The sequence below is a fragment of the Antechinus flavipes genome, chromosome 6 (assembly GCF_016432865.1).
Source record: "Antechinus flavipes isolate AdamAnt ecotype Samford, QLD, Australia chromosome 6, AdamAnt_v2, whole genome shotgun sequence".
Classification (NCBI taxonomy): Eukaryota; Metazoa; Chordata; class Mammalia; order Dasyuromorphia; family Dasyuridae; genus Antechinus; species Antechinus flavipes.
Genome location: NC_067403.1, coordinates 40,158,151 through 40,170,635, shown reverse-complemented (window position 1 = coordinate 40,170,635; position 12,485 = coordinate 40,158,151). Strand labels below are relative to the sequence as shown.

Here is a 12,485-nt window from a genome sequence, read left to right as displayed (position 1 = left end):
ATATAAGCTTGGTGGTTCTTATTAATTTATATACTTTTGAGTATAGGACAAGTGAAGGATTATTATCTGAGGACCATCCTAAGTAAATTCAGAGAAGCCCATCTCTGGAAAGTTGATTTCCCTGTGTAAACCGCCCCTCCCCCCCCCCCCCCCCCCCCCGGCCCCTGGCAATTGGAGTTAAGTGACTTGCCCAGGGTCACACAGCTAGGAAGTATTAAATGTCTGAGGCTGGATATGAACACAAGTCTTCCTGACTTCAGGGCTCGTGCTCTATCCACTGTGCCACCTAGCTGTCCCTCCCTTTGTAATTAAAAAAAAAAAAAATACAAATAGCTATCTTAATGTATGAAATGTATGAACTGATATATGAAATAATTAAATTCTATTTCCAACCTATAAGTTAATTCCTAAATTTGATGCCTGTCACTACTATGAATCCTTCTTATCCTATTTTTTGGAATTTAAGTTAGAGGATAGTAAAAGGAAGTTGGTCATTGAGTTTCATTGTATATATTTATCAAAAATTTCAAGGCTTTAGAGGAACGAAAAGCTGTTCCTCCTCTCAAAAAGGTCGGCAATATCTGAATTAATTTGGTTATTTATGATTACTCAAATCTAAATAATAGAAAACTCACAATGCATTTGTCAAAATTCCTTTTTACAGTCACCAGAACATTTCCCAATGTGGTACTGAGAAAGGAAGCAGGATCCACATTTTGCGCAGTCCATACATGATGACTCATTTTGACCAGCATGTAGAGAGAGTTAAAGCTATCAATTTTATCTCCTAATGCAATCAGATTGTTCAGTTCTGGCTCAATGCAGCGAAATATTTTAATCATCATTTGGCGGATCATATCTTTCCTGTTCAAACAACATACAAAGTACAGAAAATTTAGCACAAATTTTACATTAATTCCTCACTAACTCTACTAAATTATTGTCACATGAAACAGTGAAAATTATTTCAAACTAAAACTGAATTCCCAAATTTGAATAAAAATATATGCTATATGAAGTAGAGATTTTAAATTCAACAAATAATTATAATAAAGTATTTAAGATCCCCCACCTGAACTATAAACCTAAATTAAACAATGATGCCTGATGACTATAAACACATTAATTTTGACTTCTTTTCACTATAGGAAAGAAATAAAATATTTTACTTTATGGAAAACTATAATTTTGTTCTCTAAAATGAAAAAAGATAAAAATTACACATACTCAGATGATATAGATGGAAGTACGCCAGAACTATATTGTCGTGATAACATTCCTCCATCCATTTCTTCTGTTTCAGTCTAAAAAAATTTAATTATTTTATATATTATCCTTCAACAATGAAGATTTAGTCTAATTCATATATATCAAATATACTGTTCATTTATGTATCAAATATATCATGTAATCTGCCTATCTTTAAAATTGTCTTTAAAACATTAGTGCCTAGAAGAGGATATATTACAAAAACAGTTAAGTCTTTAAAACATAATAATTATTAATAAGCTGCACATTTATAATTTATGCCTTGTTTTAACATGCTGCCTAGTACTTAAGATTTTATCTAAGAATTTATACTTAGATTTTAACTAAGAATCATTTAAGAAAAAAAAGAACAACATAATTTACAACAGTCAGAAACTGGACAATGTCAAATAATAAATTTAGTTTTTTAGGTCAGATTTTTTTTAGCTATCTTACCATGGCATTGACATTAGAATTTAATGTCATTTAAAATTTCAAAAAAGGATTGTTACTAAGCAGAATTACTTTAAAAAATGTTTGTGTTATCATAGAAAGATAACAACATGGAAGAAAATGTGTTAGGCTTGGTATCAGAAGACCTACCAACCCTACTCACCAGATGTGTGACTTGAGGCAAGTCACTGACCTTTCTGTTTCAATTTCCTCACTTGTAAAATGGGGTTAAAATATTTATACTATTTATTTCACTGGATTATTGTGACGATCAAATGGAGATAAAATATGAAGGTCACTTTGTAATCCTTTAAGAGCCATAATGCAAACTCTTATTAATGTTTTTCATTTAAATAATGGTAGCAGAAAGACTTAGGCTGAAAGAGAAGTATATTCACTAGAGATCCTAACCCAAATTTATGGTTCTGGTAACTCCAAGTTTGGGAGCTGAGTAATTGGTTCACTGTTTTCACCATGTTTCCTCTGGCTATTTTTATTTCCTCCTGTTCTGTTCTCATAACAATCATCATAGTAGGCAAGTAGGGTTGTTACTGCCATCCACATCATAGATGAGAAAGCTGAGGTTTTAAATTACCTAGCTATGTCAGAGCTTGTTAGCAGCACAGAGAGAACAAAGATTTAGGTCTCCTGGTTTTTCATTCTGTCCCAGCAATGGACCCTGTACCATCCATTAATACAACTTGAAATTCATAATTTTTATTTCAAGCACAGATTTTTAAATGGATGTTTTTGTAAAATTTCTGTAAACTGAAAGCACTGTTCTTACTAGTATAAAAATTGGGGGTATGACACCTTACAGAAAATTGCTTCAAGTCCTCCAATTTCTATTTATTTCATTTTTATGATCTTGTAAAATCCACACTGCATAAAATAACACATATGATTTGAAATCTGGTCCCACTTTTCTTAGAAAGTTATAAATTCTGATCAAATATTTAACAGCATTACATACTATAACCAAACTAAATATGAGCCATACCATAGTTCCAGGAATGTTTTGATGTTGTTGCAGTTTGAAAAATTTACTTATGAAATCTTGCTCTGCTAGACATAAGGGTTCTAATTCACTCAGAACCTGTTCAAAGATCTAAAGAAAACCAAAATTATCAGTTAAATTATTGTACCAACATAACATAAATTTTTGTTTTATACTTTGTTTTAAAGTGGGAAAATGTTTTCTTCATCTCTTCAAAGGAATCCTAAGATAAAGCCCTTTTTAGAATAACAATAAATAAATTGGTAATTTTCAAGACTTATAAAACAAGTCCAGAGATTATGGTTGAAGGTTCACCCAACTGCTACTGATTTCAAATCTAAAAGGAAGGGGAAGAAGATCAATTAGAACTTTTCACTGATAATCTATTACAATAAGATAAATTATGATATTTCTTATGACAGTCACACTCTTTCATATTGGACAGCTAATTGGTAAAATGAATAGAACACTAGACTGGGAGCCAGGAAGAGCTGACTAGCGAAAGAAACATATTAAACTTAGGTAAGTCACTTAAGCTCTCTTATCCTCCCAGGATAATGAGGATCAAATGAGGAATATGAAAAGCACTTTTGCAAACCTGTAAAGTACTTCAAAAATTCTAGCTATTACTGTTATTATTAACACTACTCTGACATCCTCATAAGTTAAGGACCTATGATTGTACTGGTATAGGAACCCCTTCTACCAATACAAATCCGTTTTTGTCTCCAACGAGTTTCCTGAAGCCTAGAGTTAAATGACTTATTCATGGTCTATAGCTATCGTATGAAAGCTGGGACTTGGATCTGACTCCAAATGCAGAATTTTATTTTTAGGATTACTTACTTTTTACTCATTGCCATGCACTCCTTTATTTGTGTGTGTGTGTGTGTGTGTGTGTGTGTGTGTGTGTGTGTGTGTGCACTGCATGTATGTAATAGATATTTTGGTCTGGAACTATAATTTCGTTGGTAAAGGGAATTTCTAGTGAGGAAATCTCTTCTACCAGTTCAAATCAACAAATCTGCAATAATTCTGTTACAGAGAACTGCAGAAGAAACAGAGGTTAAGTTACTTGTCCCAAATCACAAACTAGTGTATTCTAAAGACAGGATCCCAAGTCCTCCTGAATTTGAAGTCAGTTCCCAATCTGCTATGTCACGTTGCCTCTTTCCTATATTCCTTTACTTTTCTACATCTTCTCTCTTTCTCAATATACACACATAGATATGAATATACCTACCCTGTGCTTATTTTCACTTTTTAATTTAATTTTTTTACATTCACTTTTTAATATATTCATGAAAAACAACTTTTCAATATTTCAAGATAAACATATCAAGGGGCAAAATTTCATGTGAAATTTAAAAAATCAATATTTATTTTACCTTATCAAACTTGGTTCTGTCAGCTACGTCAAGATCAGAGGCAGACATGTTTCCCATATCCAACAAAGAAGATGACTGAGATCTACGACTCCCAGAACTCTGAACACTGAGTTTATTTAGGCTAGATGTAGATCCAGTCAATTTCCCAGAACTTCCATGAAGACCTATGAAATAATGAAACTATGAAAGAGAATGGCCTAGATAGGAGGGAAAATGTGTAGCATAAACCAAGCTTACTACTCTGAGGTCCTGATTCTGCAAAGACTATATGTCATGTGTAGTAATGCACTGATTTTTTTTCCCTTTTTATGAGCAAGAGCCAGGGTAAAATTTGTTTTGTTTTTGTTGTATTTCAAAATCCCTGCTTCTAACTTTTACTTCCAATCATTTTACAAGTTCAGAAAAGTGCTACTTCCAAGAGAAGAGGCTGGTGATACACCAGGCTGGCCCTGCAGCAGGTATCTCAAAGTTTTAAAAATACAAAACTAAGAGTGAACAGAGCTTACTGGTCTCCTTATTGTGGTACCAGCTGACAAAATCTTTATAACAAATCTTACTATCATTTCCTCCTACATTATATTCATATGCCTTATCCTAAAAATAGAATTCTGCTTTCAACATAAAGGACAATGCTTAAATGAAATTCTTCAAAGACTAAGAACATAGTTAAAACATTTACTTTTAAACTATAATACTTATCTTATTAACTATAACATGGAAGACTCCAGTTTTTAGTTATTAGGCATACCTATATAAAGATATGCAATAAATATACAAAGTGAGAATGGCAATAAAGCAGCCAGAAGAAAAATCCATTTTCTAGCAACAAAAATTCAATTAAACCAGACTAAGAAAGAAGAAAGTGATATTTTCTTTGGTGGGGAAAAATAAGTTACAGATTAACCAATTTTTTATTTTTCTCCGAGAAGTTTTCATTTAATTGGTTTGGGTCAGAAGAAAAAATTGTGAAATACAGAAGGAAACTAAATAAAAATCTTATCTCAACTATGAAATATTTGGCCCCAACCATGAGACTTAAATTAAATCCTATGAAGTCAAACCTGAAAACAGAAATGTCAGTTAGTCTTTTTGCATGTATCGGACATAATGGTCTATCCCACCTGACAAATAAGCTTAACTACCTTATATATTTCTTAGCATCATCATTGCTCTAATTTCAGGTTTCTTTAACATATACCTTACAACACAGTTCTGGTATTAACTTTTTTATGACATAGAACTAATTTCTACACATAAACAAACATGCATTGAGAATACCTGCTGATGCACTAATCATACTCACTCTCTGTTTCTTGTTTGACAGCACTTTCTTTTCGAGGCAGTGTAGCTGGGATGGATTAGGTTGCAAGCATCAAAGACAAAGACAAGTTAATAAACTGCATTTCACACAAAACATGCACAAGAGGAAGTTAAGCTCTAGTTTGAAAGACACATGCAAAGAACTATGAGAATCAGATAACTACAGTTGCAAACACAGGTTTAGTTGTCAGCTATTGTTCTAGAAATTATGTGTGAGAAAGTTCTACAAATATGATGCATCCTTTTAAATATTTTTGTTCAAATACTGATAATTTAAAAAACTATTTAATGATCAAATGTAAATATATATATATATATATATTTAATACAAAAATAATGATGAAACTAGTGGCCTTAAATTTAGATATTTTGACAAATATCATTTATGAAGAAATGTTCATTTAAATCATTTAGTGCAGTGGAAATCTATTATAAAGTACTTTATTATACCACAGATAGAGACATATCCTCTATTTGACAGAAAAGCTCAACTTACAAAGCAAGTGCTCTACGAGACATAATTCAATATTTATTGTTGATGATGGCTCCTGAAAACTGTTTCCACTGTGCTAAATGGTTTTCTATTTTGCCAAAAATATAACCACATAAAGAGGGCTTCAAACTGAATCTCTCAGTACCCAATTTCATGAAATTTAATGAAGGCTTTATAAAATTGTCAGGGAAAAAAAATTATTTCTAGTCTATAATCCTTCAGTTCGAAATAGAAGCTGCTCATTGACAATTTACAAGTAAAGGGATTAAATTGAGCTTCTTTGAATCATTTAGCATTTCTTTTATCTTTCCTTTTTGATTAATTTCATTAATTTTAATCTTGTGAAATATTTTGACCTGAGAAAATAAAGTGACCAAGTAAGAGAGCAAGGAAAAGAACCACAAAATGAAACAGAAAATAAAAATGTGACTAATTTGGATAAAAATTTTAAAAACTATGACTTTATTAAAGGGAAGAGGGAAGAGGAAATATTGGAATAAGGCAAACCTACACAAGAAATGTTGTGCCTTGGTGAGCAGAATACATTCTGCTATACTGGAATAGTGTTACTATAGTGCTATATTCTGTAATTCAAGATCAAAGAACAAAATTCTAGGTGGTTCTCTCTTCTGGGAGTCAAAGCACTCTATGCAATTATCAATGATTGACCTGGCAATAAAAAAATCTGAAAAATCTTGGGGCTCACAAATTTTTTTTTGTTATCTTTAGATCTTATCAATAAACTGAATTAGTGTATATCACAATGAAAGTTTTAAAAATTTAATTATGTCATCTTAAAAGGGGCTCTATAATCCCCCCACCCTGCCCCCACAAAAATCTTTGGCTAGCATTTAATTGATGTGTTTTTGATTCTTTTGTCCTTTTGTAGAAGTACCTTTTGAATTCAATAGGAGTTCTCAGTATGAAGAAGACATGTAAGATTACCGAAAAATGACCTATTATTAGGAATATTAAATTATAAGATATTTACAGATTGTATTTCAAATTTGGTGCCTTATATAATTAAATGTAATAAAACAATACATTTATCCCATTAAGATTTAAAAAGAAAAAGTGTAAGTAACTGCTTTCGTGATTCTTGTTCCTTGCTCCTAAATTAAAAAGTTGTGAAATAAAAAAAAAATAAATAACAAAGAAGAAGTACAAAGTATCACTTCTGAAAAAAAACCCTGAGGATTTCTAAATAGTTACTGTTCAAAAGGGGATAGCAATAGGAGATAGTATATATGACTATCATGTGCCAGGTATCTTTATTTTGAAACAAGCAGATGATAAATATTTACTTCAAGAATGACTACAAATAGGTTTCTTGATATGAAAAGGAGAAATTCCTGACTATAAAACTTCTTTGCAATATACACACAAAATGCTATTCTATTTTACATCAGGAAATGGGAACCCCCAAATGCTCAAGCAAATTTAATTGCATTTGAAACTTGAATAAAATCACAAATACAGGTAATTTAAAATTTACAAAAAAGCAATAATTATATTTATCATTACCAAATTTAAATTAATATAGCAGTTATTTGCCAAGTAATTATTTTGCTTCTAGCTAGAGTATACATTTTTATCTTCAAATATTTTTAGTCTAATTTTAACTAGAACTTAGTAAATCATTTGGATGCAATTTGAAAACTAGTTTTAAAATGCTATAAAACTTAAGTGAATCAAATTGCTTTTTATAACTCAAACTTTATGTAGAAGATTAAAAAAAAATAACTTATTATTCCTTCATCCAATTCTGGAAATTCTACTATGTTAATTTTCTTTTATCTTTTTAGCAATCATTTAAGAATATCTTAAGAATAGTTTGGGAAAATAAAAATGAGGTCTTTTAAAAAGAATTTATAGCCATCTTATTTTAAGCCTAACAATTTAAAAATATTATTGTAATTGAACTGACCATCATTTTTATTCCAAGAAGCTCATAGTGTTTCACTTTTATTATTTCCTTTACTTTTAAATAAATCTTATACTTGGCAACTCAAAAAAAATATATATATATCATACCATTGGGATTAACCCATAAGGATTGCCTGAAAAATATAAATATTTTGTATTATATCATTTGTTTGAAAGATATGAATATTTTGTATTATATCAATTTTTAATGCATCAAAGAGTCCTTTTCCCCCAAATAAATTGTTCGCTAACAAGAGGTGACAAATATACTAGATGACAACAATCAGACAAATAACTGTTCAAATCATAACTTCTTCACTCAGAAAAAAGCATCACAAGTCAATGGTGAAAACATTAACTGGGAAATAAACACACTGCTATTTTGAAACAGTTAACCTTTAGGATGAGTTAGCATTTGTGTTTTTCAAAGCCAATTGTCCCCAAGTTGTCCTGAAGACAACACATTCATACTATATTCCTATTAAAGCACCATATATTCAGATGCTAAATGTGAATTGGATATGCTATAGCAAACAAAATCATATGTTTGGACCAGTATATCCAATTCTTACAAATATATTTTCAATTCATGTTACATTTTTTTCCTTTGAATAGTAAACAGCAAAACAACTGGTTTTGTGTTGTTGGGTTTTTTTTTTTTTAGGTAAGTTTTTTCACTGTAAATAACACTTTAAAACGACCTACTATAAGATGAAGTCATTTTCATGGTTTGTTTTTTTTTTTTTTTTTTTTTTTTTTTTAAGTTCCTACTGATCAAAGGTAGTTAGGGCACAGGCTCCTTCCAACAAACAAATGTTAAACTCATTATTCTAAAGGGGAGCTATGCAGACACACTGAGAACATTTGTAGCCATTTAAGGCTAAATTTTGACTTGAATAGGCACATAACTCCTTCCAAGGGGAGCTCCAGGGATGGGTACATGCAAGAGCAGAATGTGGCCTTAGCAGATAAATAACTTACTTCACAGCCTGATACTTTTACTAGCTATCTTTTCAAGTAATTTTGCAACCAAGATTTCCATTTAAATACATTTTGAAGTCATAAATACTAATATAGGGATTTTTATTTCCCCAAAGGAAGGAAAGAGATAAGCTATATATATATATAGTATTAGAAAAGACACTTCTTAGTTTATCTTTTTAATTCCTTGAAAAAAAAATCCCTTTATAAAATTTAATTCATTCTCAGAATGCCAGAAAAATAGACAGACAGTAGGAATATTTTCCATTTCCCAAATGAGAGCAATAGAGAGAAAAACTTGGTAGAAGAGATGCAAAGAAAGGCAGTATGGAATTCATGAATCCACAATGGGACCCCTTGTTTCTCAGTACTTTTGTCAGTCTACTTAATTTTTAATCACATTATTTGTATATAGCTACACACATTCCACATATTTTAACATTCATGATATTCTTTCCACATAATCAATAAGTGATTCATTTTTATGGTGTCTATAACAATTTAGAAATCTACCCCCTTCATTTCTACCTACTGTTTTGTACCTTGCTGACATCAGATTCCTTAAAAAAAAAACTTCAATAATTGTTCTCGCAATTAAAAGTATAAAGTTGAAAAAGGCCATTGAACTGAGGCAGCTTTGCTTACCAAACTTCTTGCTTTCTTTAGTGGTGCCTGTCATCTTGATCTTAGCAACTTCAAAGAAATCTTTTATTTCTCTTTCATATAGCCTTGATAAATAATCCATGTAATTCTTAAATAAAAAAGTATTCACAAGTATGTTAAAATTAACATAACATCAACAAATTTAATAATACAAATTTTAAAAACCAACAAAAAAGCTATTAAAATGACATTCAAAATTTTGATTTAAAAGTACAACTGTCTGAAGTTTTATCTATTTCCACAACTATTATTTCCCAAAGTATGATCCAAGAGACAATTTTTAAGCTAGAGATCAATCTAGGGGAATTCATTTCTTCTCCCAATACAGCAGAAGTTCTGTCTCAGGGTGGAAATTGCTGTACAGGATGTACGAGATCCCTCCCAATCTGCTACCCTACACAGGTTTGGTAAAAAGCAGTGTCCATGGAGAGAGAAAGGAGAGATCAGAGCAAAACATCCCCTCCCCTCCACTTCTCATCATTCCTAGGTGGTTTACTTTTCCCAAACACTGGTCCCTCACTCATAACATAGGTTCTGACTGACATATTGGTTCCCTCTCAGAGACCATTCCTACCAGTGGCTTTTATTATGAAGCTTTGCATTAATTGGATTCTATTCAATATTCATAGCCAAATTAGTTGGTACAAGCTGTTACATGCTATAAAATAAGTCATTTTAAATGTAATTCTAATGAATTGTTTCCTAATGGTGGTCATCATTAAATGAAACTTAATATAAAATTGATTCATCCTAGCTTAAATGCCTGTAACATTTTGCATATAATATACTTTTATTTTTCACTTTCTCAAAAACACACAAAAACTTTTTATACTTTCAGAGCAATCTGTTAGTCAAATTGATAGTAGGAGAGTTGTGGCAGATAGGTTTTAAAAATTGTTGTTATGGGGATTTTTGTTAGCCTCAACTTATTTAAAATGAATTTCTAGTCATCCCAATCAGTATGTCTGGCTACTAGACCCAGATGGCTCACAAGGAGAGAATGCAGCTAGTGACTCTGCACAGCCCTCTCTCACTTAGATCTAATTCTCTTGCTGATGTCATGGTCTGCTTCAAGAATGAAGGACAAACAAGAACTATATGGCGATAGGCCAGTCACTTACATCTTTTGAGCTGCAGATAACTCTTAAGACACAGCTACAGATCATGAGCAGACAAATGATATAGGAAGCATTCTAACCTGTATATCTCCCCAAGCGCTCAACAGAAATGTCTGCACACAGCTGCTACTTACTGCTGTTCCATGTAAATGAACTTCTTCCCAAATTTCCTCATGCATCTATTCAAAGTCTACATTCTATAGCTGCTTGAAAAGGAATGGTACACTAATTTTTTCCTAAGCATGTTTAAACTGTCAACAAATATCAATTCAATGGAAACTAATAATTTTCATTTAGAATATGTCATAGCAAATCTTCAGTTTCTCTATGCCTCTTTCAGGATTTTTTCCTCTTCCATTCATTCCCATTCACTTTTCCTTTTATAAGGCCATGTAAATTAATAAGCATTATTCTTTTGGTTTTGCTTTGTTTACATTGCATTGTTTCATAAAATCCTTTTAATATTGATATTTCTCATAGTTGTTGATCTCAATTGTTTTATATATTCTATTAGATTAATGTAACTATCCACTTACCTAATGAAAATAGGATGCTTCCAATTTTTGCAATTAATACGAAAATATTTGACATAATCAAAAACAGACTAAAAAAGTATCAATGTAAATTCTCAACAAAGGCATTAATAGGTCAAAGCATATTAAATTTTTGTAACTTTTGCTGAATACCATCAGACTATTTCCCCCAAAATGTGTACTGCTTTGATATTCCATCAAGCAATGAATTTCTTTATAATCCTATCAGCACTGAATCTCATTGCTTTTATTTCTTCCAGTTTGATGTTTTAAGTGACAGTCAAAAGCTGGTGCTAATCAGCAAAGGTAAACAATTTTTCAAATGATAATTTGTGGTGTGATAATCTGTTGGAGTTTTTTTGTTTGTTTATTTGTTTGTTTGTTTTGACAAAGAGGCTGGAATGGTTTTCTATACCTCTATTTTCCTCTCTAGTTCATTTTACAGGGAAATTGAGGCAAACAGGGTTAAGTGACTTGCCCAGAGCCTGAGGCCCCATTTGAAATCAGGTCTTTCAGTCTCCAGATGCAGCACTCAATCCTTTGAGACACTTACTTGCCCATCAAATAATAATTAACAATTAAAATTTTTTCTTTTGAAAACACAGTATCTTTTGCCCACTTTCCCACTGTGTGCTACCCATGTATTCTTTCAATCATTGAGTATGCTTCCTTCCTTCAGATTCCTTGATATTATCTTATCAACATTTTAAAAATTTATTTAAAATTTAAATGTAAAATATAAGAAAAAACAAAATAGAAATTGAAAGAAAGACAGAAAAAGAAAAAAATATTGTCATGTGCTCAACAGAACATCAGGGATTATTCAAAACAAGTAATAATAAATTTCCATTTCAAAAACACATATATAATAAAAGTAGCTCATCTTTTCTTTGTTTCCTTGTAGGTTTTCTTTTGTTCTCTGCTGTGCACTTTTCATTTTATTCTTTTTTTCCCCCCTTTCTTCTTTCCTACCTCCCTCAAGCAGGCTACAGTTAAGCACAGATATATTTGTGTATACACACACACACACACACACACACACACACACACACACATACAAATCTAAAACAATAATTATATGGCTGAAAATATTAAATCTCTTAAGGCTCCTAAAATCATTATTCTTATCACAGATTTCCTATGTATACACTTGGATTAGTCTTCTGATTTTTGTCTTCTTTATTGCCATTTTCTAGGAGAAGACTGAAAAGAAACTATTCCTATTATCCTATCTCCTGTTACTATTACCCACAGGTGTCCCCATCTGCTTCCCCTGGGAATATCCGGCCCTGCTCTCTGAAGCCCTATTGCTAAAATGTCTTGTTCATCTATTAGCTGCAATCACATACAACAGAGCACCCAATG

The 12,485-nt window shown here is 31.5% G+C and overlaps 1 protein-coding gene across 7 annotated transcripts in view; it reads right to left on the bottom strand.

Moving 5' to 3' along the window:
* The window catches only part of EXOC1 (exocyst complex component 1), a 53,673-nt gene that overhangs the window by 15,417 nt on the left and 25,771 nt on the right, over nucleotides 1-12,485 (bottom strand). For 4 of the 7 annotated variants that reach the window (XM_051963799.1, XM_051963803.1, XM_051963800.1 and 1 more), the window contains 6 exons: nucleotides 9,452-9,557; nucleotides 5,390-5,434; nucleotides 4,087-4,250; nucleotides 2,702-2,809; nucleotides 1,228-1,304; nucleotides 636-864 (listed from right to left, as the gene is read on the bottom strand). In XM_051963799.1, coding sequence (XP_051819759.1) covers nucleotides 636-864; nucleotides 1,228-1,304; nucleotides 2,702-2,809; nucleotides 4,087-4,250; nucleotides 5,390-5,434; nucleotides 9,452-9,557 — 729 coding nt within the window. The remainder of the gene's footprint in view (nucleotides 1-635; nucleotides 865-1,227; nucleotides 1,305-2,701; nucleotides 2,810-4,086; nucleotides 4,251-5,389; nucleotides 5,435-9,451; nucleotides 9,558-12,485) is intronic. The other 3 variants (XM_051963802.1, XM_051963805.1, XM_051963806.1) reach the window with 1 other exon arrangement.